This window comes from Rousettus aegyptiacus, unplaced genomic scaffold (genome assembly GCF_014176215.1).
Source record: "Rousettus aegyptiacus isolate mRouAeg1 unplaced genomic scaffold, mRouAeg1.p scaffold_m13_p_17, whole genome shotgun sequence".
NCBI lineage: Eukaryota > Metazoa > Chordata > Mammalia > Chiroptera > Pteropodidae > Rousettus > Rousettus aegyptiacus.
The window spans coordinates 26,413,687-26,437,790 of NW_023416292.1; the positions used below are offsets into that span (position 1 = coordinate 26,413,687).

Genomic DNA, 24,104 nt, shown 5'->3' on the forward strand with positions numbered 1-24,104 from the left:
TGGGGCCCCCGCGGCGCGGGTTAAAGCCTCGGTTTGTGGGTACAGAGGCGGCGGGGTGGGGGGGGAGGGCTCTGGGCGTGGGCGTCTGGCGGGAGGAAACTGGGCCGAAGAGAAAAGTGGATGTGAGAGACGGCGCGGGTTTTAAACGCGAGCGGAATCGTGGGGTCCAGCATGTGCCCGCGCCCCCTGCGAGCCCAGCCCGGCGCCCACCGCGCGGCAGCAGCGGCGGCTCGGAGCAACTCGCCCCCCTCGCCCGCCCCGGGTGCGGGCGCCCCCTCATGTGTTTAGTGTCGCTTTGTAGACTCTCTCCACCAAGGCTCCCAACCTCGTGGGTCATCGCTGTGATAGGACCCAGCCTGGGGAGGAGGATTGTCCCTCATTTCAGCCAGTGACGCCTCAACCGACACATGCCGCTGGACCATGTCAACTCCTCCACGAGCCCCCGTCTTCCTGGCCCCCCAAACTTCCCCGGCCCCATGTCCAGACTGAATGGGGGGCCCTTGTCACACGGGTGGCCATTTGCTCGTGTACCCCTCTCCCCCACGAGAAAGCGAGCCTCGCGGGCTCCGCCCCGCACCCCACCTGTTATTCCGGGCTGCGCGCCCCTGCCCTTGACCCTACGACCTGCACTTAGGGTCCTGCGCCGCCTGCTCTCAGGGGAGCCAGCAACCTCCACGGCCTCGGGGAGCCGCAGCCGCCTGGCTGGAGGCTTCTGTGCTTTGAGCAGGACGTGTCCCCACAGCCACCCAAAGGGCCCCGCACCTGCGACAAAGCACAAGCGGGGCGTTCTGTCTGCAGGCGCTGAGGCCACGGCAGGGCGCCCCTGGGTCGGACGCGCGCGAGGGGAGCGGCCGCGCGCAGCGAGAGGGACCCGCGGCTCCGCCCACGTCGCTGGCCGCCGGGGCGCGCGCCGGGGCCTCCAGGGCGACCGGAGACACCTGGCGGCCAGGTGCGCGGTGCCCAGGCGCTCCGCGGCACGGGCCCCGATCAGCCGCCGCGTGGCGCCCGCGCGGCGCGCGGCTCCGGGCGCAAAAGTGACCCTCGCGGAGCTTTCAACGGAACCGGCCAACCGCAGGGCGTCCTGGCCTGCGTCCAACAGCATCCACGGTCACGGGCGGTGAGAGCGCCGCGCTTCCCACACGACGCCCATGCCCACAGCCCCCCCATGTTAAAGGAAGAAAAACTATTTCCCAATTCTGAAAAAATGGAGGAAGGACGAGGGCGATTCCCAAAAGAACTGCAAACGGCCAGTGCATGTGAAGACAGGTCCGACTTCGTCAACGAACAACAATTTTTCCCACCGGCCTTTTTGTAATTATCAGATTCTGTGCGCTTGGGGCTGTGTGCGAGGAGCGGGGATGTACATGTCCGCGGCCATGGCCAATTTAGCCGTGTACCCCAAAAGCTTAGAAAGTCACTGGACTTGACAGAATAGTAACTATTTCTAGGAAAATCCCCCCAGTTAAATCAACGAAGATTTCTTTAAACGTGTGTGTCATCGTTTAGAGGCAGAGTGAGGAGAGAGGAGAGCCTGCCTCAAAGCCCCGTGAAATAGTTCACTAAAATGCTGCGTGTCCATAAAACGGATCAAACGCCGGTCAGCGGCCAAGCCCGCTTTTAAAGACGGACAGATTCTCCTGACAGAACGTGAAAATGCGGCACAGCTGGAGTCAATGTCATATTCACACACGATTCTATTCATCTTTGCATGGTTTTCAAGAATTTAGCAAATGCGCATTACTTTCATGATCAGAAAAGAACTTTCTAAAACGAAGTAGGCAGTGTAGATTCCTGAGTTAGGGATCTTAAGTCTTCCCGGCCCAGAGGTGGTGAAGAAAAGTCGGCCCTCTCCTTTTAGCAATAAGACACAGTGGGAGGAGTAATCGCTGCATCGAGCAGTCTGTTTAACCTAGGTGGCTGACATGAGTGACTCCTTGATGAAATTCTCTGGGATACCTGCAGAGGGCAGTATGGAACAGGGGAAGGAACTGAGAGGGTTTGGATCCCCAGGGCTCCCGGCTTAACTGGATTCTGCTTCCTCTATTCTGAAGATGATGATGATGGACCCATTCCTGCCTATGTGAAAGTGGTAAAAAAACAAGGTTAAGAATTAAAGAAACTGTGAACTAAACTAAAAGACGAATAAAAATTACTAGGTACAGGAGGGCGAGATGGGACAAGGAAGGAAGTCGGGCTTTGTTCAATGTACTTTGTGTTACAATTTTGACTTCAGAATAATGCAAAAGTTTAACACATGATTAAAAACAAAAGCAATAAATTCAAATATCTCTGAGCAGCAAAACAAACTGCAACGAATGTGTCTACCTGTATATGAAGTTGGTAGCACACCTACACTGAAAAAGAATTACTCGAAGTAACTGTAAAACACAATATTTTGACTCTACATTTTGATTGCCAAGACCGAAAGAGTCTCAAGGAAATTTCACATAGCACTGGATGTTTTTATCATTAGCAGTAATATTGCCATTATCATCTGGAAAAAATTATAGCTATATATTTTGTAGGATAAAACAAAAAATACCATAACTTTCTTATATAATATTAAAAAATAATATTAAAAAGCATATATCCTAAAAATGTTTATTTTAAGTTGAGATGTCATTATTCATTCACGATTTGTTTTCCTTAGAACAAAACATATTTCCTAGTGTTGGCCACTAAAAGTTCCTAGCAGCAACAAAAACTTAGTAGTGTTTTTCATCATACTGCCCATATTAAAATTTCTAAATGCTAAAAGAAAATGGGACTGTCCGAGGCTAGATCTGAGAGGCAGGTGACACACAAGGTGCCTCTGCGACATCTTGGTGCCCAGAAAGCAAGGAAGCCAAAGTGGATTCCTGGGGTTGTGTCAAATAACACAAGAAACAAACAAAAAAAAGTGGGGGGGAGACAGTTTGAGATTGAAAAAGAACACACATTGCAATTCATCAAGGCAAAAAATAGAGAATCCGTAAGTACCTAACGATACTTCCTTAAAAAAAAAAAATTATCTTAAGAAAGTGCTAGGCCACCAGCTCATTATTCTGAAAATTGGCAAGGGAAAGAATTTAGCATTTATTCTGTCTTTCCTGTCTAAATTGTATTTCGGGTTACCACATAGTTGATGAGGAAAGTTCTTTTTGATAAAAACAATTTCAGTTAATAAATGAAGAATGAATAATGATGTAAATAGAACATCATCATTAATTAGCCCTTAACGAAATAATGGCTGTGGCAACAACCATCAACATGTGCTTACAGCACTAGGTGAAAGATTTACAGGGGACTTTACATACTAGATGCCAAGTTTAACACCACTGAAGTAGAACATCCGGATAACGTGTGCCTCTCGTATGACACAACGAGGAGGTAACATCACATCAGATGTGTGTTTGCACCACACACACACACACACACACACACACACTGAACTTGAACGTAAGCTTCTGGATCTATTTACCAGTTTACAAGAAATACTGGGGAATATAGGGATCTCATCTCCCCCGGAAGTTAAATGGCACCAGAAAGAATCGATCAACTGAAATCAAAATACGAGAAATTCCTCGGGATGAATAATCTGTTTCTTTTTTAAAAGTACGTGATGTGAACCAGATTTCGTTAACCAGTGTCACCATAAAAAAATAAAATAAAATAAAGTAAAATAAAAAAGTAAACGACGTGAAACTGCTACAGATTCAAAGAAATTTAAGAGATGCATCAATCAAAAGTGTGGGCTTCGTTTGCATCCTGGTTCCAAAAACCAACTTTAAAGCCACGTGTTCCAGACATTTGTGGCACCGTGAGCATGGGCGAGGTGTTGTACGGTATGGAAGGAGCTGTGTTCATTCTGTTAGGCAGAGTTAAGCTGCCCACTAAATGTTTGTTGAATGAATACATGAACTGCACTACAGCATACTTAATTATAGTAACGAATAAGCGGTAAGACAATGCCCGGCAATAGGGAGTGGCGATTCGTAGACTGGAAAGGTCCTCTGGCATGAGAAGCCTCCCATGAATGAATGCTTGGTGTCAGGAAAAGAGACCATAATATTTTGAATGAAAAGTTAAGATTTTAAAAAAAAAAAAAGCATTCACAGCCTGAATACATTTTTGTTAAAAGAAAAAATAAAAGTTTGTGTAGAGAAATACATGACCAGGTGTAAAAATGATTACCTGTCAATAATAGAATTATGAGTTACTTTATCTTTTCTTTATTTATATTCGTCTTTTTCTACAATGAACACAATTATTCAATAATAAAGTTACATTAATCCTGAAAACGTACTACAGAGGTTTTCCAAAACTTCACAATTTGCAAAATGAAATAACCTGTCTCACGAGGCAGCGCACTAAGGTCCCACCTCCAGGTGTGACCAAGCATCAGGCAGGTTACCTCGAAAGGGACTTTTTCCTGCGCCCAGTGAGCGATCGTAGCTCATGGTCTCCAACGATCCCTTCAAACGTTGTAGATAGTGTGAACCTGGGGCTGTGTACCCTTCGAAGTGTTTTTCAAAAACATGTTTTTAACTGAACAAGTAACACCTGAATCATTTCTGCTTTGTTATTAGTTGCGGATGCGTTGTGTACAGAATGGCTACAACGCCAGAAATCCAGCCAGGCATCCTTGGGGCGTTTCTGGGCCGGGCGGGGCGCGGGGTGACCGTGCTGCTCTGCTCTGCGCCCCGCCCTGGTGTGATTTTCTGATGAGGACAAAGCACAAAGCGAGGATTCAATTGCAGAGTTTGCGCTGTCATCGATCAATCAACAGCTGTTTCTGAACAATTCTGTAATACGGATCGCATTGCGGAGCGGACGAGGACATGCCAGGACCTGTGGGACACTCCCATTGTCCCTACAAATCCCGGAGCCTCGTAGCTACAAAAGAAACCCGCCTTGCTTGGAGGGAGTGAGGGCCAAGCTGCGGTCCCTGGGCCCGGTTTCCCTTTGAGGTTCGCTTGCATCAAGTACCACCCATCGCGCTGGTCCCCCAGGCATGCTTGGCCCCCAAAAGAGCAGAAGTCCTTTCCTTGAATTCCCCTTAGGAAACAGTCTGCAACTTTCAAAGAACCTATTACGGGTTCTGGCAATATTGATTTTTGGACCGCTGTGACGTCTGTGTGCTATAACCATCTTGCGTGTTAGATAAAGCACACTCAATGTCCTTTTGACGCCTAGCTCCGCTTGCAAGAAAGTAAGAAAAGTCCCCAAGGTCCACAATTGAAGGAAGAAAGGAAAACTGAAACCGGACGAGGAAGCCACGCGTGGACCCGGCAGCTTCCTGAGACGGGGAGAGTCATTTCCTAGGGTTCAGGATCTAAGGCCGTGAGGTCGAACAGACGACCTTGGACGCCATAAAGGAGCCGTCCTCAGTGAAAAGGGGTGCTTGTCTGCCGCTGCCTGGGGCTCAAGGGGAGGGCGAGAGAATGAGCCCGTAAGATGAATAAACACAGTCTGCGCCTCTCATCCTTTGCTGTTTGACACGCGCGGTCTGGGAATCCCAAAGCTGAGTGATTCCAGCTGAAATCAGCATCCCACCTAAGACGCCCGCAAACACGGTTCCACCGAAGATGAATTCACATGGGACTGTTTTCCTGAGCGTTTCGCGATTTTAAATTAAGAGGTCATCTTCCGTGAAAGTCGATATGATCTATAAAAAGGACTGGACTGCCAAAACGCTTCAGACTGAGGAACTAGCTGGTAAATATCAGAAAAATAAGTACATTTCAAATTCTTAGAAACAATAACTACTAAATTTAAAATGCAAGAAAATACATAGACAACACTACAAAAAAATCTTAAAAAGAACTATAAAAAAATTTAAAATATAGTCCCTTCGGCAGGCATGGATTAGGACTTCCGGCCCCAGCTCCCTCTGGCCGGAGGCGGGCCATAGTTTCCTCGCCCGGATCCGGTACTTCCTACCCTCCCACCTGCTTTCTTGCTGAGGAATAAAAGGTGGTAGTAGAGATGAAAAGGCAGAAGGGAGAGCTAGCGGGAAGGAGAAAGCAATACAGCTCGATGACTGGTTAGAGACAAAGGCAAGAAAAGGAATCTAGGACGTCACTCCGGTTTCCTGGTGTGGGTGGTGACAGTGGCCCACCCTCCAAAGGAGAGAAATCTGGAAAAAAAGAAAAAAAAAAAAAACTTGTTCGCGAGTAGTTACGTTTAGTCTGGAATGTGCCTGAGATATCCAAATGAAACACTTTCGTGAGAATCAGAGACTTTTCACCTGTCGTTTTCGGGAAATACTGTGCCTGGAGATGGTGATTTCGGAGACACCCGAGAGCCTCGCACGTATCAGGCCCTCGACAGAAGTGAGTCCAGGAATGAGGTGTCTCTGTGAAGAAGAGGATGTCGGGGAGGCATGGGCTGGACCTAAGTTACGGGTAGATCTAGAAGTGGAGCTAAGAAAGAGGATAGCAGAGAAGAAATTAGCAGAGAAGAAAAAGTCCACAGGGTCAGAAGACGCCAAAGGAAGTACGGTGTCCCAAAACGAGGCGCAGGAACCGGTCAACAGCGGACGACGCCACACTGAGGGCTGGGGTCCCGGGGAGCGGAGAGAGACCGGAGGGCGGGGGGAGAGGTGACTCGGTGGCTCTGGAGAGAGGCCATCCAGCGTAATGTTGGCTGGGACAAGCATTACTCAGCGGTATCAAGGAAGGTTTAAATAAAAGCTAAAACGATGCACGGCAATCTTTGAAATTTGACAAAGACACTAAGGAAAGGAGATGGGTGGCTAAAGATAGTGGCTAAAGAGGAAGTCCACACCCCCGTTTTTTAAGCTAAGGTAACTTTAGTGCGATGGAAAATACGGGAGAGAGACCTGGCGAGCCCCACAATGCCCTGGCTCGTCCTGCCTCCAGAATCAAGTTCCAGGAGCCGTGGGCAGCTGGCCAGAGCCTGGCCTTATCTGCCCTGGACCAGCTGCGCAATCCCACCTGGCTCAGCTTCTATGAGCACCTGCCATACAAATCGTTTGCTAGGAAACACGCTCACCTCTCCCGCCTTTGCGCTGAAGGCTGTTTACTTTAACTTGGATATTTCTTCTTTTCATGTAGGCCAACTCCTTCATGGCTAAGTGCAAACAATCCCTTTTGCCTCAGCTGGGTGAGTTCTCCTCTCTCTGTGTGCTGACTGCCTGTGTTGACTTCAAGCGCACACCATGTCGCACTGTATTATAACGCTGTCTCTTATTCCTTGAAAGACACCTGACTTTCTCTCCAACTAAAATACTGGAGAAGAGTTGCTCGTATCGTCCAGCGCCTAGCATGTGAAACTCCCCCTCTCTACGGAGTCCCCAGGGCTCACGTCCAGCGCAGACGCCTCTCCTCCCCCCACGAAGTCGTGTGAACAATCCCGGTCCACAGTGACTTGCCCTTCTGTGAAGTCCTGTAACAAATCATCCAAATTCGGTTGAATCCCTACGCCGCATTCTGCTTGTGACGTTTCGTGTATTTGCGTATATTTGTAAGGATTGTACGTATTCATAAGTGATGGTATTATATGTAATGTTATCGGTCACACCTTGTTTGATTATTTGCCGTTTTTCTCGAAACAGACTATAAACTCCTTGAGGTCAAGAAATATTTTTGTGCCTCTTCTAGAATCGTTTAGGACAATACTTTACACATGATGCACTAATTTATTTATTGTTCGACCTCTAATATGCACCTGGCACAGATTTAGATGCTAGGGATGAAATGACGACTACAACACTATCCCTAAATAATTAACGGGTGACATTATTCAATTATCTCAGTGTATAGATAGAGAAGAGTTGGCTCTTGGCTCTCTTGGCATTAGAAGGCATTAGAAGGCCTGGTCCGACCGTGGCTCACTTATGCCCCCAGAGCCTCTTCCGATCGGTTAAACAGAGATGATAATACTTATCTTAAAGAACTGTGAAGGAGACATGGGCAAAGACACCTTATAAGCTGCTAAGTTCTATATAAATATCAGCTGTTACTATTACTGCTGTAATAATAACAATCTAAGCTAAAACTGCAGCCTTCGTGTATAAAATACATTCAACAAAACTGTCACCATCTTATTAATGATCCTGCCTTATTACTCAAAGATAAGAAGAAATCTGATCCTGCCTGTCACAAGGTACTAAGCAACAACCTCTGAGCAGGAATTCTTATCCCGGATTCCCCTCAGCCCCAGCATTCTGAGGGATGACTCCTGCCCCCTCAAAGGGAATGCCTGCGCCTTGCATACGGCATTACCTGCTGCAGGAAATGAGGAAAGGCTGTCGGGCCGTGAGTGGACGGCTCTTGCCCAACCCAAGTAGCTTTCTAGGTTTCCATAGTGAAACGATTCTTAGAACGCCCAAGTCTCTCTCGTCGGAGCCCCCCTGCGGAGGCCTGAGAGCTGTGCAGGGTCAGCGGTTGGATCCAATCGGCGGGCCTCACGTGTAAGGATGTGAGCTTCCATTCAGATCCACGTGCCTCTCGGTGAATCACTGTCCTTTCCCCAAACTCAGGCCTCAGCTTCCTGCTCAAGGGTCGTCCCCAGTCCTGGAGCTGGATTTCCAATCCGTCTCTTCTGAGTCAGGCGGTGCTCCCTTCCCGCCTCACCGGCCGCCAAGTCCCGGGGCTCATTGCTGCAACACACGTCATCTGTGGGAGCGGCAGGACCGCAGGTGATAGCATCTGTTTGTAAACAGTTTCTACAATCACCTCCCACTGAGAATCACAGGATCTCAGAGGCGCAAGGAAGGGCCACTCCCAGCCCGAGCGGGGCTGCCCTTCTGAGCCTCCCCGATGGCGGCCGGTCGCCTGTCTTCACCTTTAAACCCCCCGGGTGAGTGGACGGAGCATTCGCGATCTCATCTCTGAGCGCACACTTTTTGCCGGGCGGACGCCATGATGGGGCTTGCTAGTCACTGGCTCATTGATGAAACAGTAGCTAAGACGCCAAGCTTCGGTTTGCGAGGGGCCCAGCGCGTCCGCAGAGGCCCGGGTGTCCCTCCCCCTTGGGGGGTGGTGATATCCAAGCGGTAGACCATGAGGCTGAGTCTGAGAACATGAACTCTGGAGTCAGACAGACCCGGCTTCGAATCTCATCCCCTCGCTCGACATCCGGGGGCCTTGGACACGCACAAGCTGTGTGACTTCGGCCAAGTCTCTGAAATTCCCTGAAGCCGTTCCCTCACACGTGAAAAATAAAAAAAAAAATTAAAAACAACAACAACTCGTGTCTCTATTTTGAGGTGATCGTGAGAGTTAAATGAGGGACCGTGTGCAAAGTGCCTGGGCCGGCGCCTGGCACCAAGCAGGCGCTTGGTAAGCAGTGTCTGCTGCTCCCCTCATCTCGGCCGCTGCTCCTGCCTCTGGCCCTTCCAACAGGCAGGTGTCGCCGCTGGGGACATCGTCCCCCTCCTGCCTCGCTCCTGAAACGAGTGGGGCGGTCTGTGTCCTCTGACCCACTCGGGGGACCCCCCCACCATCACAGTCACAGCCTCCGGAGACTGACGCTCCTGTGGGTCTGAGGGAGGGACGTCACCCCGGCAGTGTTCCGGAGGTGGGGGCCCCTGGCCGGCCACCCACGCGGAGAAGCCTCCTGCTGCGTTTCCCCACCCAGCGGGCCCGGCGCTGGGTCCGTGACCCTCTGTGGCAATGTGGAAACAAATAACTAAGAGTCTAGGCGAACCTGATTCCAAAGCCGGGAGTTGCAAATCCAAGCCTTTTTTCGGAGGGGGAGGGGAGACTGAGCTAGGTTCCGGAAGGTTCTCCCGGGGCCCAGCAGAGCAGATAAGAGCGCGAGCTTGGTATCCCGCAACCAGCCTTCTCTATCACGCACTGGCTGAGTGACTGAGCACGGTACCTGTCCTCAGTTTTTCTTCTATAAAATGGGGACAATAGCACCTACCTCACTGAGTCACTGAGAGAACTAAACGAGTGTGCGACACCGAGTCCGTAGAACTCCGCTCGGCCCCACAGGCGACCTCTGCTACTCGACGAAGGGCCAGAACAGCCTCTCCTGTTTGGGCCTGAATCCTGGTTTTCTGCCTGTAACACCGGTCAGGCCAGGGCCCAGGATGTGCGAGTGGGGGGCGGGGGGGACAGGGAGAGGGTGGAGCTACAGCACAGGACAGCAAACACACAAACAAAGGAACAAAGAGCAAAAGAGGTGTTCTCAGGAGGTAGTTTTATTATGACATGTCTTTAAGGGTCCATCGGCGCCACGGGCATTTGCGGGGCGCCTGCTGCGTGCAGGCGCCCGGCGTCCCGCGCGGAGAGGAAGTGCTCGCGGGGGGCAGGGAGGTTCGCGGGGGCTGAGCACGCGGTGGGCTTCCGGACACCCGGGTGCAGTGTCACCTGGATGCGGGGCGCCCTCGGAGGCCCGGGCCCGCGCGCGAGCGCAGGGAGGCGGCGGGGCCGCGGGGCGGGGGCGGCGGGCCGGGCGGGGCGCTCTGGGGCGGGCGGGGGCTCCGCGGGCGGCGGCGGCCTCAGCAGCCGCCGCAGCAGCCCGGGCTCTGGCCCGAGCACTGCGACCTCTGGCTGCCGCCGCCGCAGCAGCCGCAGCCGCGCGCGCGCTGCCGGCGGCGCCTGCGCGGGAAGCAGCAGCAGCCGGTGGAGGCGGCGCCGCAGCAGCCGGAGTCGCCGCAGCAGCCGGAGTCGCCGCAGCAGCCGCAGCAGCCGGAGTCGCCGCAGCAGGAGGACGAGGGCGCGGGCGCGGGCGCGGGCGCGGGCGCGGGGCCGGGCGCGGAGCCCTTGGAAAAGCCCTTGGCGGAGGCGGCGCTCTGCTGGGAGGACATCGCGGGGTCGTCACCGTGAACCTGCAAGACAAGCAGCGTTTGGCACGCGCGCCGCGCACCGCGGGGCGCTGGGGACCCGGTGCTGGGAGCCCGGCCTGGTGCGAGCGAGAACGCACGGGGAGCCGAGAAACGACCCCGAACCGGCGCCCCGAGCGCGTGCGCCGCGGGCACCGGTCTGCGCGGACCCGCGACGGCTTCGCATCTCCCGGGACAAGGATCGGGGCCGCCCACGCTCCACGGTGGGAATGCAGAGGACGTGGAGGCCGTGTATCCGCGGGATCCCGTCTGAAATCGTCACCAGGCCCTTTCCCCCCACTTTTCGGGGTGGCTACAGACTTTCCAGCGATGTTCGCATCGTTATCGGCGTTGTATAAACACCTCGTCTGCTAGAAGACACCCAAATCGCGTTCTCATCATCCCCAGCGCCGGGGTCTACAGACTCCGCACGGGCCGGAGGCGGGTGCCGCCTGTCTTGCCTGCCCACCCTTGTCAGGCCCCCCGCAACCACAGGAAGAGGGGAGTGGTGTCGCCGGAAATGCACCCCAGACCAGGGACCTAAAGACCTGGCTCCGGTCACATCCTGCTCGCTACAAAGTTGCCACAGAACCTTGCTGAAGTCACCAGCCCACCCCACCCCACCCCACCTCCTGCCCGGCTGGCCTCCCCATCTTCATGGGTACCACCAGAGGCTGGCTCTCTTGAAGCTCAGGGTGCTTGCAGGCTCCCCTTCTGCCTCTGCCCGCCAGCTGCCGTCTACCTCCGGCTCTTCTCAACCACACCCCCAGGTCCCCTCTGAGACTTACCAGACCCTGGCTCCACCAGAAGACACTCGTTCTCCAGCTGGAGTGGGCCACCTGCTCGGCTGTGGACTGAGCCGTGTCCAGCCAAGGAACCTTTTATAAGATGCATTTCTGAACTACCTCTTGGGAGGGGCCCATTTCTGAGCATGTCAGTAGACATGCTCAGCTGACACTCGCATCCCAGAGACATTTGTCACTTAGGTAGCATTGTAGGTGGTGCACGTGGATATTCAAGTCACTGCACAGAGGTGTCAGGATTGCTGAGGCATGTTTTCTTTCCAAATAGCACACAGTTCGTAGCTTGGAGGGCTGTGTGGGTGAAGACGAGGCACCGGGCCCAAGAGAGGGACGTCTGGGGACCTTTCTCGGGCCTGATTCTCTTCACCCTTCTCTACAGTGCAGATGTACACGGACGCACGCACGCACGCACACCGTTTTCCTGTACACATCCACCCCTGTGTGGTCATCTACTTGGTAGTTCGTTCACGCGTTCCCTTGGTTTGTGGTCCTCGGCTCTTCAGGTCGAGCCACGACCTACGTGAAAACCCCGCGGGTCTTCGCCAGATGCCTCCAGAGGGGCTGAGTGAAGATGACAGTGGGCACGTGCCTACGGGAACCCCGGTGGCGAGTTCCTTCTGTTACCCGAGGCAGGAAGGAAAAGCCGGGCAGTTATGGGACCATTAGCACCGGAAAAGCTGCAGATGCTGTTGCAGGGCTGTTGCTGTGTCTCCAACAGCCCTGCTGGCCCGAAGAGAGAACCGTGTGCGGGACACTGTCCGATGGTGATGGCGATGCCGGCCGGCGGGACTGCGCCTCGCCCCCTCCCCAGACTCCCTTTGAAGATGGGTCCTCCCTGGGGCCACTGCCCAATGGAAGAGGAAGGAAGGAAGGAAGGAAGGAAGGAAGGAAGGAAGGAAGGAAGGAAGGAAGGAAGGAAGGAGGGAGGGAGGGAGGAAGGAAGGAAGGAAAGAAGGAGGGAGGGAGGGAGGGAGAGAGGAAGGTGGATCTTTCTCAAGGTCCAAAGTGTCCATGAAAAGTGAGGTTTAGAGTCACTCATTTTTAAGAACTGGGACTTCGGAGGTCAGCTGGCTTCAGACCTCTCCTTAATCAATGCAACTGCCCACAACCATTATGTGAGTTAAAGAAATCCAAGACTAAGGATTCGAGAGTTGATGGTGAGACATCGGTTTTGGGGTGAGGGAGCAGGGTGTGGCACAAGGGAACAGACGAGGAAAGGTAAGTCACAAAAGACACCAGTTTCCTTTACTCGGCTTTAGAGCCTGACTAACAGGTTGCAGGTACCTAGGGTCGCCTATTGGTGAGCACAGGTGAGACATTCCAGAAGGCGAGGTCAGTATTAGAGAAGAGAAGGAATTAATGAGACAACAAGATGGGGACAGGATCTCCCTGGGGAGGTGACCTGGGCCCGCACATGCTCATCGCCTGCTGTGGCCTCACGTCTAAGTCACTCTACCCAACACTGTTGACGTTTGTCAACAGAAGGGCTAGTTGTCTGTCTGATACGTAACAGGCTGACTTGGAGTTATCATTTCTGTCGCAGACACTCTAATCTGAGTATCTCCTGGAGGAATCAGCCTATTTTTACAGGAAATAGAAAACCCCGTACAGTCACCGAAACATCACACACATCCGCCCACGCAGAGGAGGGCGTCCTTCTTGGTTCTCTGCTCAGACCCAAACTCGGGCTTTCAGGGTGCAGAGAAAACGGGCTCAGACGTGTCAGACCAGCCTCGTAACCCGCTGGCCCGGAAACACCCCGTGGGGGCTCCCCTCCGCTCCCCCCACGAAGCCGGGGCTCAGGCCGGCAGGGAGCCCGCTCCTGCGCGCTTCGGTGGGCTTTTCCCCTACGATTCAGAGAGCCAGACTCTCGAATTCTCCCCATGCTTGAAGGAAAGCGGCCCGGGCTGTCTCCGCTCGCTGCGACCTGGGTGTCGCCACTCCCCGCCCCGAGCACGGCTTGGCTTGTGTCCGTGCGACATCTCGGACACGGCTCTTCCCGTCAAGCCGTCGGTCCCCTCCCCGTTCAGAGCCCAGGGGGCTGAGCAGCTTCAGCGCCGCCGCCGGGGGCTGTTTCCCGCTCTTGTGTTCTCAGTGTTCGCTTGTCCTTAAGGGGAGACGGCCTGATGAGGGGGCGGGGAGCGGGAGAGACAAACGAAACTGGCAGGAGGTGGTGACATCAGGAATCAAAAGCTTTATTGTGACAGAAAAACAGCGTCTGACAGGACTCCAAGGCCAGAGCCTCCAAAAAACTGTCGGAGATGAGAGTCAGGCCGGTGGGCGGGAAGGAGCGGGGAACGCAAAACATTTCTGAAGCACCCCCCTTGGGAACGAGGAGAGGACAGGGCTGGGGCTGGATGGGCATGGGCATGGTGGCCCCTCCAGTGCCACCCCTCTGGGCTCCTCACGGCCCAGGTCAGCAGCAGCCGGAGCCCCCAGAGCTGGGGCAGCAGCCAGAGCCCCCATCGCAGCAGCCGGAGCCCCCCGAGGGCTGGCTGCAGCACTCAGAGCTCTGGTGGCGGCGGCGGTGGAATCGGCGGGGCCTGTGGTGGCTCAGGCAGCAGCCGCCACCGCCAGAGCTGCAGCAGCCGCCACCCCCGGAGCTGCAGCAGCCGCCACCCCCGGAGCTGAGGCCACAGCAGCCCCCAGAGCTGACATTGCAGCAGGAGGAGACTGGAGGGCACTTCGGGGGGCACTTTGGGAGGCACTTCGGGGGGCACTTCGGGGGGCACTTGGGGACGCACTGGGGGACGCACTTGGGCGGGGGCTGGCACTGCTGCTGGTTCTGCTGGCAGGACATCTCGGCGGGAGCTGGGCGCAGCTGAAAGGCAGTACAGCAGCTTTAAGTTCGCTAACTCAAGATGACCTCCTTACATTTAAAACTGAAGTATGAGTTCACAAGGTTTCATCTCTATGGCAATCAGATTTTTAAGCCCCAAACTCCCCAAATGTGTTAAGAGATATATGCAAAAGGCTGCAACCCAGGAACCCCATAATTTCAAATGAGTCCCTTGCAGCTCCAAGGAGACAGCAGCCCTTCCTTCCCTTCCCCGACCTTCCCCCCCCCCAAAAAAAAAAGAAACCCCATCCCGGCTTCCTTTCTCCCTGTCTTCCTCCAGTGCTGTTCTCTACCCAGGGCTTCCCTCTGCCCCCAACGCCAGCACCAAGAGCATCTACTTTACCTGGTTCGGACACTGGAGCAGATGGCCCGGGAGGCAGGAGGACTGAGGTGCTGTCCGGAGCCTCTGCCTTTTATGCTGCCCCCGCTCTGCCCTGGCATCGGGAGGCGCTGACCACGTGCGGGATGCCGACGGCACCTTTCGCAAGGCATCCTGGGTGACTACCCTCCTCTCACATCCCAAGGACCCAAGTCTTCCCTCCAGAAGCATGCCACGCATTATTAAGCCCCAGGGACGGCGCCCGAGAACCGCGGGCCTTGGGGACAGTGACGGGGTGCTGTGGGCTGCACACAGACACCTGTCAAGCTCACGGGCAGCTCTGCTACGCTCTCCGCGTCCTGAGCTGGGTCAGTCTCTCTCCTCCTTGGTGCAGGACATGGAGGGGGAGAATTCCCAGTATGGAAACCAAATCACCCTTTTTAGAATAAGGATAGAGATCCATGATAAAATGCCAGGCCCAAGCCAATGATCTAATGTGGCTTTTTCATTCTTAGGTGATGCCATACTCAGGCTAAGAATGCTTGACATCTCAACGGTGTTATTTTAGGCAGGCCTAATGCAGATGGTGTGGGTGGCCGGGCTGCTGCGCTCTTTACCTGAACTTGAACTTGACCTATCTACAGAACTCACAAAGAGCCCTGATTCAGCACTGATGATCCCTCTGAGAGGGCAGAAGTCCAGGAATGGCTCCTCTTACCAAGTCTGGCACTAAAGGAGGGGCCTCTGGCCAGCCGAGGGCGAGGTGGCAGGCAGGGACCAGGTGTATGCCCGGGGTACAGAGCAGGAGAACCAGATTCAGATGGGGGTGGCCGGGTGAGGCATCAGCTCCGGTCATCCCTAAGAATAAAGCGTCCAAGCTGGGAAGTTTCGGTTTTTTCGTTTGTTTTTTTTTTGTTTTGTTTTTGTTTGTTTTTCGTATAAATGAACTTTTTTGTATAAATGACCTTCATGTGGGGGGAGGGTGTCCATAGTTTTGGCAAGCCCATGATGGAATTCAAAGCTTTCTTTCCCCCTACGAACAATATTCTGAGGGCAAGTTAGCTCTCCAGGAAAAGTCATCCAAAATCTATTTAGCTGTAACGGTAGCCCAAATACGGCGTGTTCATAATGAAAACTTCAGTGCGAGGAAATGAGCCTGCTTTGCAAACTCAGGCGAGTTACTAAATTATCATTATGAAAAGGGGCTAATAGTGGTCTCTACCCACTAAATTAGGAAATATACATACAGTTCTTAGAACCTTGTCTGGGACTCTCAATTCGGAGTGTTCATTTAAAAAGAGTCTAATCGTACGGATACTCTTACATCCCTGAGAAAATATCTTAACTTGCAGTTTACCGATCTGCCGAGTTTTGAAACCCAAGCTGTACTTCGCAGTCTCAGAGCTTAGCCCTCATGTTTTCTTCCAGCAAAATGTAAAGAAAGTATTACAAAAAAAGTATAATCATTCTGAAAAAATGCCAAAAATCAGAATTTAAAGTTCCCTTGTAATTCCATCGCCCTAGTAGTCTTAATATTTTTCTGGTTTCCTTTCACTCTTTTTTTTACTTTTTCCCAGCCTTTTCTACTCTGTATGGCTTGTTTTTGTTTTTTTTTTTTAGTAATTTGTGTTTTCTTGTGACTTTACCTAGACCTTACCACAGCGCTTATATGAGTTTACCTGACTAACCTTTAACATTGTGACATAGCCTTCCCCACGTTGTTGTCTGTTTTTTTTATTCGTTTCTTATTTTTCTAAGCACATTCTGGGCAGCCGCAGGGCAGTTCATGGAGGACACAGGAGCCATTTTTAAGTGGTCAGGAGCCTGAGTTTTAGAGTCGACCTCTGGGTTTGAATCCCAGCTCCCCCACTTACCAGCCCTGCGACTTTGGACAAGCAAGAGACGTGAGCCCTCTGTCTCCTGGTGCTCGTCAGCGATATGGGAAAGTGACCACGCTTAGCTCGCGGGATGGGCTGCAGAGGACCTGAGTCAGCGTCCATAAAGCTCCGGGAGCTGTGCGGGGCTCCTAGGAGGCGCTCGGTGAATGTTGAAAGTGGCACCTGATGACGTGCCATTCTAAAGGTCAGTGCGCAGGGGCGGGCGGTGAGGTGAGGCCCACCGGGAGTGGGGGCGGGGAGGCCGCTCAGGGGCGGGAGCCGCCGCCCTCCCCCTCTCCCTGCTGAGAAGTATGAGACAGTACGCACGGCGCGTGCGCGGAGCTTCTGGGAGAGGCAGCCCCATAGACGGGAAAGGAATTTCCCACTTAACACGTGGCTATGACGAGTTTTCAAAGGAACAACGTCTAGTCCCTTACACTTAACGATGGTTTGGGCACGCGGCCACCTCGCCGACTCACGCCAAGGTCTTGGAGCGCAGGAACCCCTAAGGGACCGACTTGAGCGCTCCGCAGGTGGTGGACACTCCATTTTCATTTTCTAGTTTAGGTGAATTTCCTCTTCGATGAGGAGGACGCGGTGCCTCCAACACGTCTGAGCCCAGATTGACGTTAAAAACTCCGGACAGGTCACGGACTGGCACAGGACACGTGAAGAGGGTCCTGGCCCCTGGTGACCCGGGGAACTGACGTGCTCCGAACGTTCTCACGTGCGGTCGAGGCTGAGAATCCCGGACTGAGTCTCACGCCCCTGATTTTGCAGACGAGGAGACCGGGGCGCGGAGGCGGAAAGGGGCCTGCCCGCGTCGCACGGGGAGTAAAACAGAGCCGGAATCCGACGCCTGCCGCCAGCCCTCTCTCCATCCCGGAGCCCGCCTCTCGAATGTTTTATTCCTTCTTGTGATTATTTTTTTTCCAGCAAGCTTTCTTTTATGAGAAATGTGGCTATCAAAGTGGAGGTGGAAATGGTAATAAACGTGTGAATTACTGTCTGAGTTGCATTTAGAAAAGTCGGAAGTAACTGTCACTGCTCTGCTCTCAGTGATCACAGGAACCGAGTCTCCGTGTCCGAAAGGCAGGGTCCTCTGTCACCAGGGTCGGGCCCACCGGCAGGCCCGCAGAGCCCGCCCCCGGGTGGAACGCCTCCATGAAAGTTCCGTGGCCCGGAAGCTCGGCTTTGTCCGTGCCTCTGAGCTCGGCAGTCCTGGGGGTGCTGAGTCACTGCAGCTAACTCACAGGACATGATGACAGCGATCCACGAAGAGGAACACGGCCCGATGGTGCATTCTTTTCCCATAAGAAAACTCCAAGAGGTCAAGTCATAATCCGGAGGTGCTGGGGAGGCGGGCCGCATAACGACCTCACGTTGGGGTGGCCGGCAAATCCAGACGTTCTCGTCGGGTCACCTGAACACCTCCAGCCCTGGTCCTGAAAACGTCTGCCCTCTGACTGCCCTTCCTGTGCTCCGGGGTAGGTCATGCCCCCTGTGGCTAGACCTGGCTGGGGGACCACGTCTGTGGGGGGCTTCGTCGAGTGCCTCTCCCATCCATTAAGTGCTGGTTTTGGAGTGTAACACTGGGAAGGCAATTTTGTTATTTCTTTGTCTTATTTTCACTACTCAGTATTGCGCTGATGTACTCTGTATTAGAGTGATGCCCCTCCCCACAAGATGACCACGTCCCAGGCCCCAGAGCCTGCGAATTTGTGACCTTACACAGCCAAAAGAATTGTGCAGACGCGATTAGCCTAAAATTTTTGAGATGGGGACATTATCTTCAATTGTCCAGGTGGGTCCGATATCATCACCAGGGTCTTTAATAAGAGGGAGGCAACAGTACAAGGTCAGAGAGAGAAAGTGTGACAATGGAAGGAGCTGGAGTGCTGCACTTGCAAAACAGCCATGAGCTAAGGAAGCCAGAGATAACAAGGAAATGGGCCCTCCCCTACAGGAAATGGGCGCTCCCCTACAGGAAATGGGCCCTCCTCTCCAGGAAATGGGCCCTCCTCTCCAGGAAATGGGCCCTCCTCTCCAGGAAATAGGCCCTCCCCTGCAGGAAATGCCCCCCCCCTCCACAGCCTGGAGAGGGACACAGCTCTGACAACAGATGTTGACCCAGGAGGTCCCACCCCGGACTTCCAGGCTATGGAACTGTGAGAGAGTCAATCTGTGTTGTTTTAAACCACATTTATGGCCATTTCTTATACAGCAGCAATGGGAAACCAACATGTAGGCCTAGATTTCTTTTTGAATAGCTTTAAGTTTCAGAATGTGAACTAATTGCTTAAAATGAGATTGAATTTACTGAAATCATTTCCACCGACGTCTGGAATTGATGGCTCACATCTCTGAGTCCGACAGGATGCCGTTGGCCCAGGGGAAGCTCCGTGAAAAGACGACAGGGAAAATTCTCAGAGAGAAACAATGATGCTGCCTGGGGTTACGCCGCATCCGGGCCGCGGGACCTCCCTGAACCTGCTTCTTCGCCCATGAAATGGGGATAATAACAGCGACAATTTCGTAGGGTTGTAGAAGGCCTCCTTGCGCTAATGCCCACGAAGCCCTTGGCCTTGGACCCGACACGTAGGAAGAAGCACTCAGTAAATCCAGTCCTTCTTATTCTCGTCATTATCACTATTGTCTTCTACAACGGTGACCAGCGGTCGCTGGAAAGTCAGCGGCGTCAGGGTCGCTGGGGCACTGCCGGGGCCCTCTTCCAGCCCACAGCTCCCAGACCCTGCATCAGGCCTCACAGATCTGTCACGTAGAATGGACAGACTGTCACCCCTTGGGGCGTCTCTGAATTATCAAGACACTACTTGTATCTCTTCTCAGGAAAGATGAGAAGGGGGAAGGTTCTCATTCTTTCCCCTATGGACAGTGCTTTACTATTTATAAGATGTTTTTGTTTTTATGTCTTTTTTGAATCTTTACAATAATCCTGCTAAGTAGAAAAGAAGGTTATTGCCCCTGTCATTCAAAGCGAAAAGCAATGCCCGGAGAGGCCAAGCAACCTGTGTGTGGTCATAGTTTAGAGAAGGCGCCAGGATCATACCCCAGCACTGCAGACAGTGGACCCCACGCTCGTCCCTCACACCGCGGGGCCCATCAGCCCCTTCTCTGTACATCCCGTCAAAGAAGAGGACAGGCCAGGAGTCCCAGATGGTTAGAATATGAACATAGTGTTGGGAGAACTAGGCGGCCACATGCAGAAAAGTGAAACGGGGCCCCTAACTCACGCCACTCACGAAAATTCTCAAAATGGATTAAAGACTTAAACCTAAGGCCCGAGGTCATAAAACCCCGTAGACATTGGTCCTGGTGATGATTTTTTTGGACCTAACACCAAAAGCGCAAGCAACGAAAGCAAAATTTAACAAGTGGGGCTACATCGAACTCAAAGATTCTGCACAGGAAAAGAAATAGTCGACAAAATGGAAAGACAATCTACGAAATGAGAGAAAGTACTTACAAAAAATACATCGGATAAGAGGTTAATATCTCTATATTTTTAAAAAAACTCATATCACTCAATAACAAAAAGAAATCTGATTTAAAAATGGGCGGAGGAACTGAATAGATATTTTTCCAAAGAAAATGTCCAAATGGCAAAAAAAGATACATGAAAAGATGCTCAGTATCACTAATTGTCAGAGAAACGCAAATCAAAACCACCATGAGATACCACCTCACACCTGTCGGAATTGTTACCATCAAGAAGACAAGAGATAATGAGTGCCGGAGAGGATGCGGAGCGATGGGGACCCTCCGCAGTGCTGGTGGGACCATAAATGGGTGCAGCCACCACGGAAAACACAAGTTTCTCAAAAGAAATGTAAAATAGAGCTACCATATGGCCCGACAATACCTGGGATTCGAAAGCGACATGTCCATTGCGGCGTTCTTCACAATAGCCAAGGTATGCAAACAACCAGTGTCCGTCACCAGGAGGACATGGCACATGTGTACAAAGAAATAATTCAGCCTGGAGGGAGAAGGAAACCTTGCCATTTGTGACCACGTGGGTGAAGCTTGAGAGCATCGTGCTGACATGTCAGACAGAGAAAGACCAAGTCTGCATGCTGTCGCTTATACCTAGGATCTAAAAAAGCTAGGCTCATGGCAATAGTAGAACGGTGCTTGACAGAAGACAGGGTGCGGGGAGTTGGGGAGACACCGTTCAAGGTAACGAACTTGCAACAAGAAGACAAATACGTTCCGGGGATCTAACACACAGCATGGCGACGACGGTTGACGGAGACTAGATCTCAAATGTTCTCGCCGCAAAAAATGACCGATAATTATGCGAGGCAGAGGTGTAGCTGAGCTGCAGTGGCAATCAGATCACACACACACAGACACACACACACACACGTCAAAGCAACAGTTGCACATCTGAAACTTACACAATGTTATTGCCAGTTACATGTTAATTTTAAAAATGCACATGCGCAGACCATAACCCTATCTTCTAGATAGACAGTGCAGTGTGGCCTTAAACTGGGCTTTCTCCTTGTCCCCTGTGATTGGGGTGATTCCAGCAGTTCAGGCCTCAAGCCACAGAGCAATTTTTTTTTTGTACCTGGGCACCACCACCTCCAAGAGATGGTGCCAGGGACAGGGATGACTTCTGCAGCAGACGCCACCGCTCGCCTGCCTGGCCCCCAGGGTTTTGGAGTGCTTACAGGAAGAGCTTGGCCTCCAGCACCGCAGCCAGCCTGCAGGGCCCTGGTGCGTGGGCTGCTCACACCTCCCGGGACTCCTGGCCAGCTGCAGTGTCATCTCCTCAAGGGGCAGCATTTCTGTAGCTGGAGCTTGGAGGCGAAATGCTGAGGGAGCCTCCCCGAGTGAGCAACCAGAGAAAGTGGGGTGCCTCCTCCTTAGGAGTAAGTGGGCTGCCTCTTCCTAAGTAGTAAGTCAATTTCCAGGTGGAACCTCAGGACTAAAAATAGCTGAGGAGGCTCCTGGCAGCAAATGAATGGAAGCAGCTTGTTTTCCCAGCTGGAGGCTGAGGGCACACCTGCCACGGGCAGTTGCAGGGCGAGGCTGTGGAAAGCCGTTCCCTCGGCAACGGCTTTGTTACAAGCCGCAGACGCCAGGGGTGCAGCAGCAGCTTCCAGGGCCATAAAGGGAGCTCTGTACCAGGAACGGGAGTGGGGGTGGGGGGCCTGAAAGGCCCACGTGGTGCATGTGCTCAGTTCTGGGCATTTTCCCCCTAGGTCTGGGGCATCCCCCCAATAGCCTGGGTGTCCCCCCAATAGCCTGGGGAGATCGCAGAAGCTGGAACGTAATAAATGGTTGGTGGGACCCGCTTGCCCTGGCGTCTGGGCGGAAGGTTTGCTGGGGTAAAACCCTCCAATACTTATTTCTCTGTGCGCCCAGGACTAGTGCAGAGCTCAGTGCATGCCGCATGTGTTTGCCGAGTTACGAAGGATGGAATGAAGGAATGAAGGAATGAAGGAATGGAGGCAGGCTGGTCATCGTCAGCAGGGAGGAGGCCCACAGGGGAGGGTGTCATGTCCTGACCTTGACTCAGCCTGATTCAGCTGGAAACTGTGACTGCAGACACTTCTCGGCTTGTCCTCTGGACTCCCTGCAGTGCCAGACAAACAGGAGACTTGACAGGAAATTCCGGATGACACGAGGGACTCAGGTTCTGCTGAAATTATTCTTAGACTCTCGGGGTCACCTGGAGGGCGTCAGGGACCTGGCCCACCCCTCGTCACCCAGGGGGTGTCCCTGGCTCCAGAAGTCGGGATTCGTGCCCAGGCTCCAGCCACTGACCCACGTCCCTTCCACTTCCATTGTCTGACCTGCCCGAGTCGCTGGCCACCCAGCACGGTTCCACTCGGGGGCACACCTGGCTTAGAGGGGCTTCGCTCTCACCCTGCACCAAGGGCGTCGCGTACTGGGAGCCGCTATTGGGAGGTTCACCCATCAGTCACTCGCTCAAAGACCGATTGTGTATCTGTCATGCACTGGACCCCAACGACCCAGGCGAGAAGAAGGCCAGGCCACTGTCCTCAGCAGTTCCCACAGGGGTCTGGGCAGAGCTGGGGCAGACAGACACACAGACATACATACAGACAGTATGATACCTGCTGACCGACACCCCCACCCCGCCCCGCCCCGAACCGTCTCAGTAGTGGGGAGCGGGGTGGGGAGCGACAGGAAGGTAACACTCAGCGTCCTCTCCTGGGGGCCGCAGTGCTACTTACTTGGCTACGCCTGGCGGGAGGCAAACGACCCCCACCCCCAAGGCCCTCACCGGCTCCTTCCACCTCCTCAGATGGGAGCCGGAAGGAACCCCAGTCTCGCCCTCGGTGGGCGTGGGAAAGTCACTCCGCTTCCTGGGGCCTCGGTGTCCTCATCCATGAAGTGGGAAGGACGATGGCTCGTCGTCCGTCCTCTCAGTCCAACCAGGAACACCTTCCGAGCGCTCGCTGCGTGGCGGGCCGTGCAGACCCAGCGCAGACCACGCTCCCCTGTCTCAGGAAGGTCAAGGTCACTGGAGGAGACGGAGGTGGACCCAGGACCTCACGCGCCTGCTGAGAGCTCAGAAAGGAGGGACACGGGGATGTGCGGACGTGGGGGACACGGGGACCTGCGGACGTGGGGGCCACCCAGGGGGTGAGCGGCAGGGCCAGGCCCACCGCCTGGGTTTTCTGAATTCCAGCCCCGTTCAGCAAATCACGGAGGGCGCAGACCCGGTGCAGCGGAAAAGCTTCCTCGGGGACAGCAATGCAGCCCCTGCGAGACGGGGCGCCTATGGATGAAGGGTGGAAGCCGGGTGGGGGAGGGGGGTTCCGGTCTCTCGCGGGAACTTCCGGAGTCGTTGCCCCAGGCCACCTGCCTGACCGCCCAGGTGCAAGCACAAGTCCCAGCATCCCCTGGAGCCGCTGCCGGGTCCTCCGTGCGCGGCGCCCTGTTGTTGAGACGCCCCCTGGTGGTGCGGTAGGGAACCCAAACCTTGCAGTTTAAGTCTCAGGTCTGGGACTTGGGTCTGAAAAATGGGGATGCTGATAAGGTCAATTATGTATTATATATAATTTATATGAATGATAGTATTTATTATGTGAATATAACGTAATACATTACAATATTACTATAACCTGCAATATAAATTAGCCATCCCTTCCGCAGCAAAGCACGCGGCTGCGGTCCGCCTTCCGCGCCCGCATCCGACGTGGCAGCGAAGGCTCAGACGCTGCCCGCTCTGCGCCAGACACTGCTCAAAGCGCTGTGATGAACGGCCGTGCAGCATGTAACGGGTTATATTATTAGGGTCTATTTATTTATCATATTTTACATACGTTATTTAAAATATATATTAATAGAGATAACACAATTTATATCACATACCATATTGTATTTTATTATGTGATATGCATTATGTTAATGTTATATGCATTAGATGATACTGAAATTATAGTATACATTATCTTCATTATATTCTATGTAATATATGTTATAT

General features: G+C 53.2%; 1 protein-coding gene and 1 long non-coding RNA gene across 2 annotated transcripts; both read right to left on the minus strand.

The window, feature by feature from the left end:
• Positions 1-5,281: 5,281 nt before the first annotated feature.
• LOC118612951 lies at positions 5,282-8,704 on the minus strand. Its single transcript, XR_004955306.1, has 3 exons — positions 8,229-8,704; positions 6,997-7,389; positions 5,282-5,694 (listed from the first exon to the last, which is right to left on the minus strand). It is a non-coding gene; the product is annotated as an uncharacterized LOC118612951 (long non-coding RNA).
• A 1,749-nt stretch (positions 8,705-10,453) lies between these two features.
• Positions 10,454-11,607, minus strand: CRCT1 (cysteine rich C-terminal 1). The gene is made up of 2 exons (XM_016126072.2): positions 11,566-11,607; positions 10,454-10,783 (listed from the first exon to the last, which is right to left on the minus strand). The coding sequence occupies exon 2, from the start codon at positions 10,760-10,762 to the stop codon at positions 10,454-10,456; it is 309 nt and encodes a 102-aa protein (XP_015981558.2). The 5' UTR covers positions 10,763-10,783; positions 11,566-11,607.
• Positions 11,608-24,104: the final 12,497 nt, after the last annotated feature.

What these genes read in the sequence shown, in the direction of transcription:
- CRCT1 (XM_016126072.2), bottom strand. Translation starts at nt 10,762, where the DNA reads ATGTCCTCCCAGCAGAGCGCCGCCTCCGCCAAGGGCTTTTCCAAGGGC.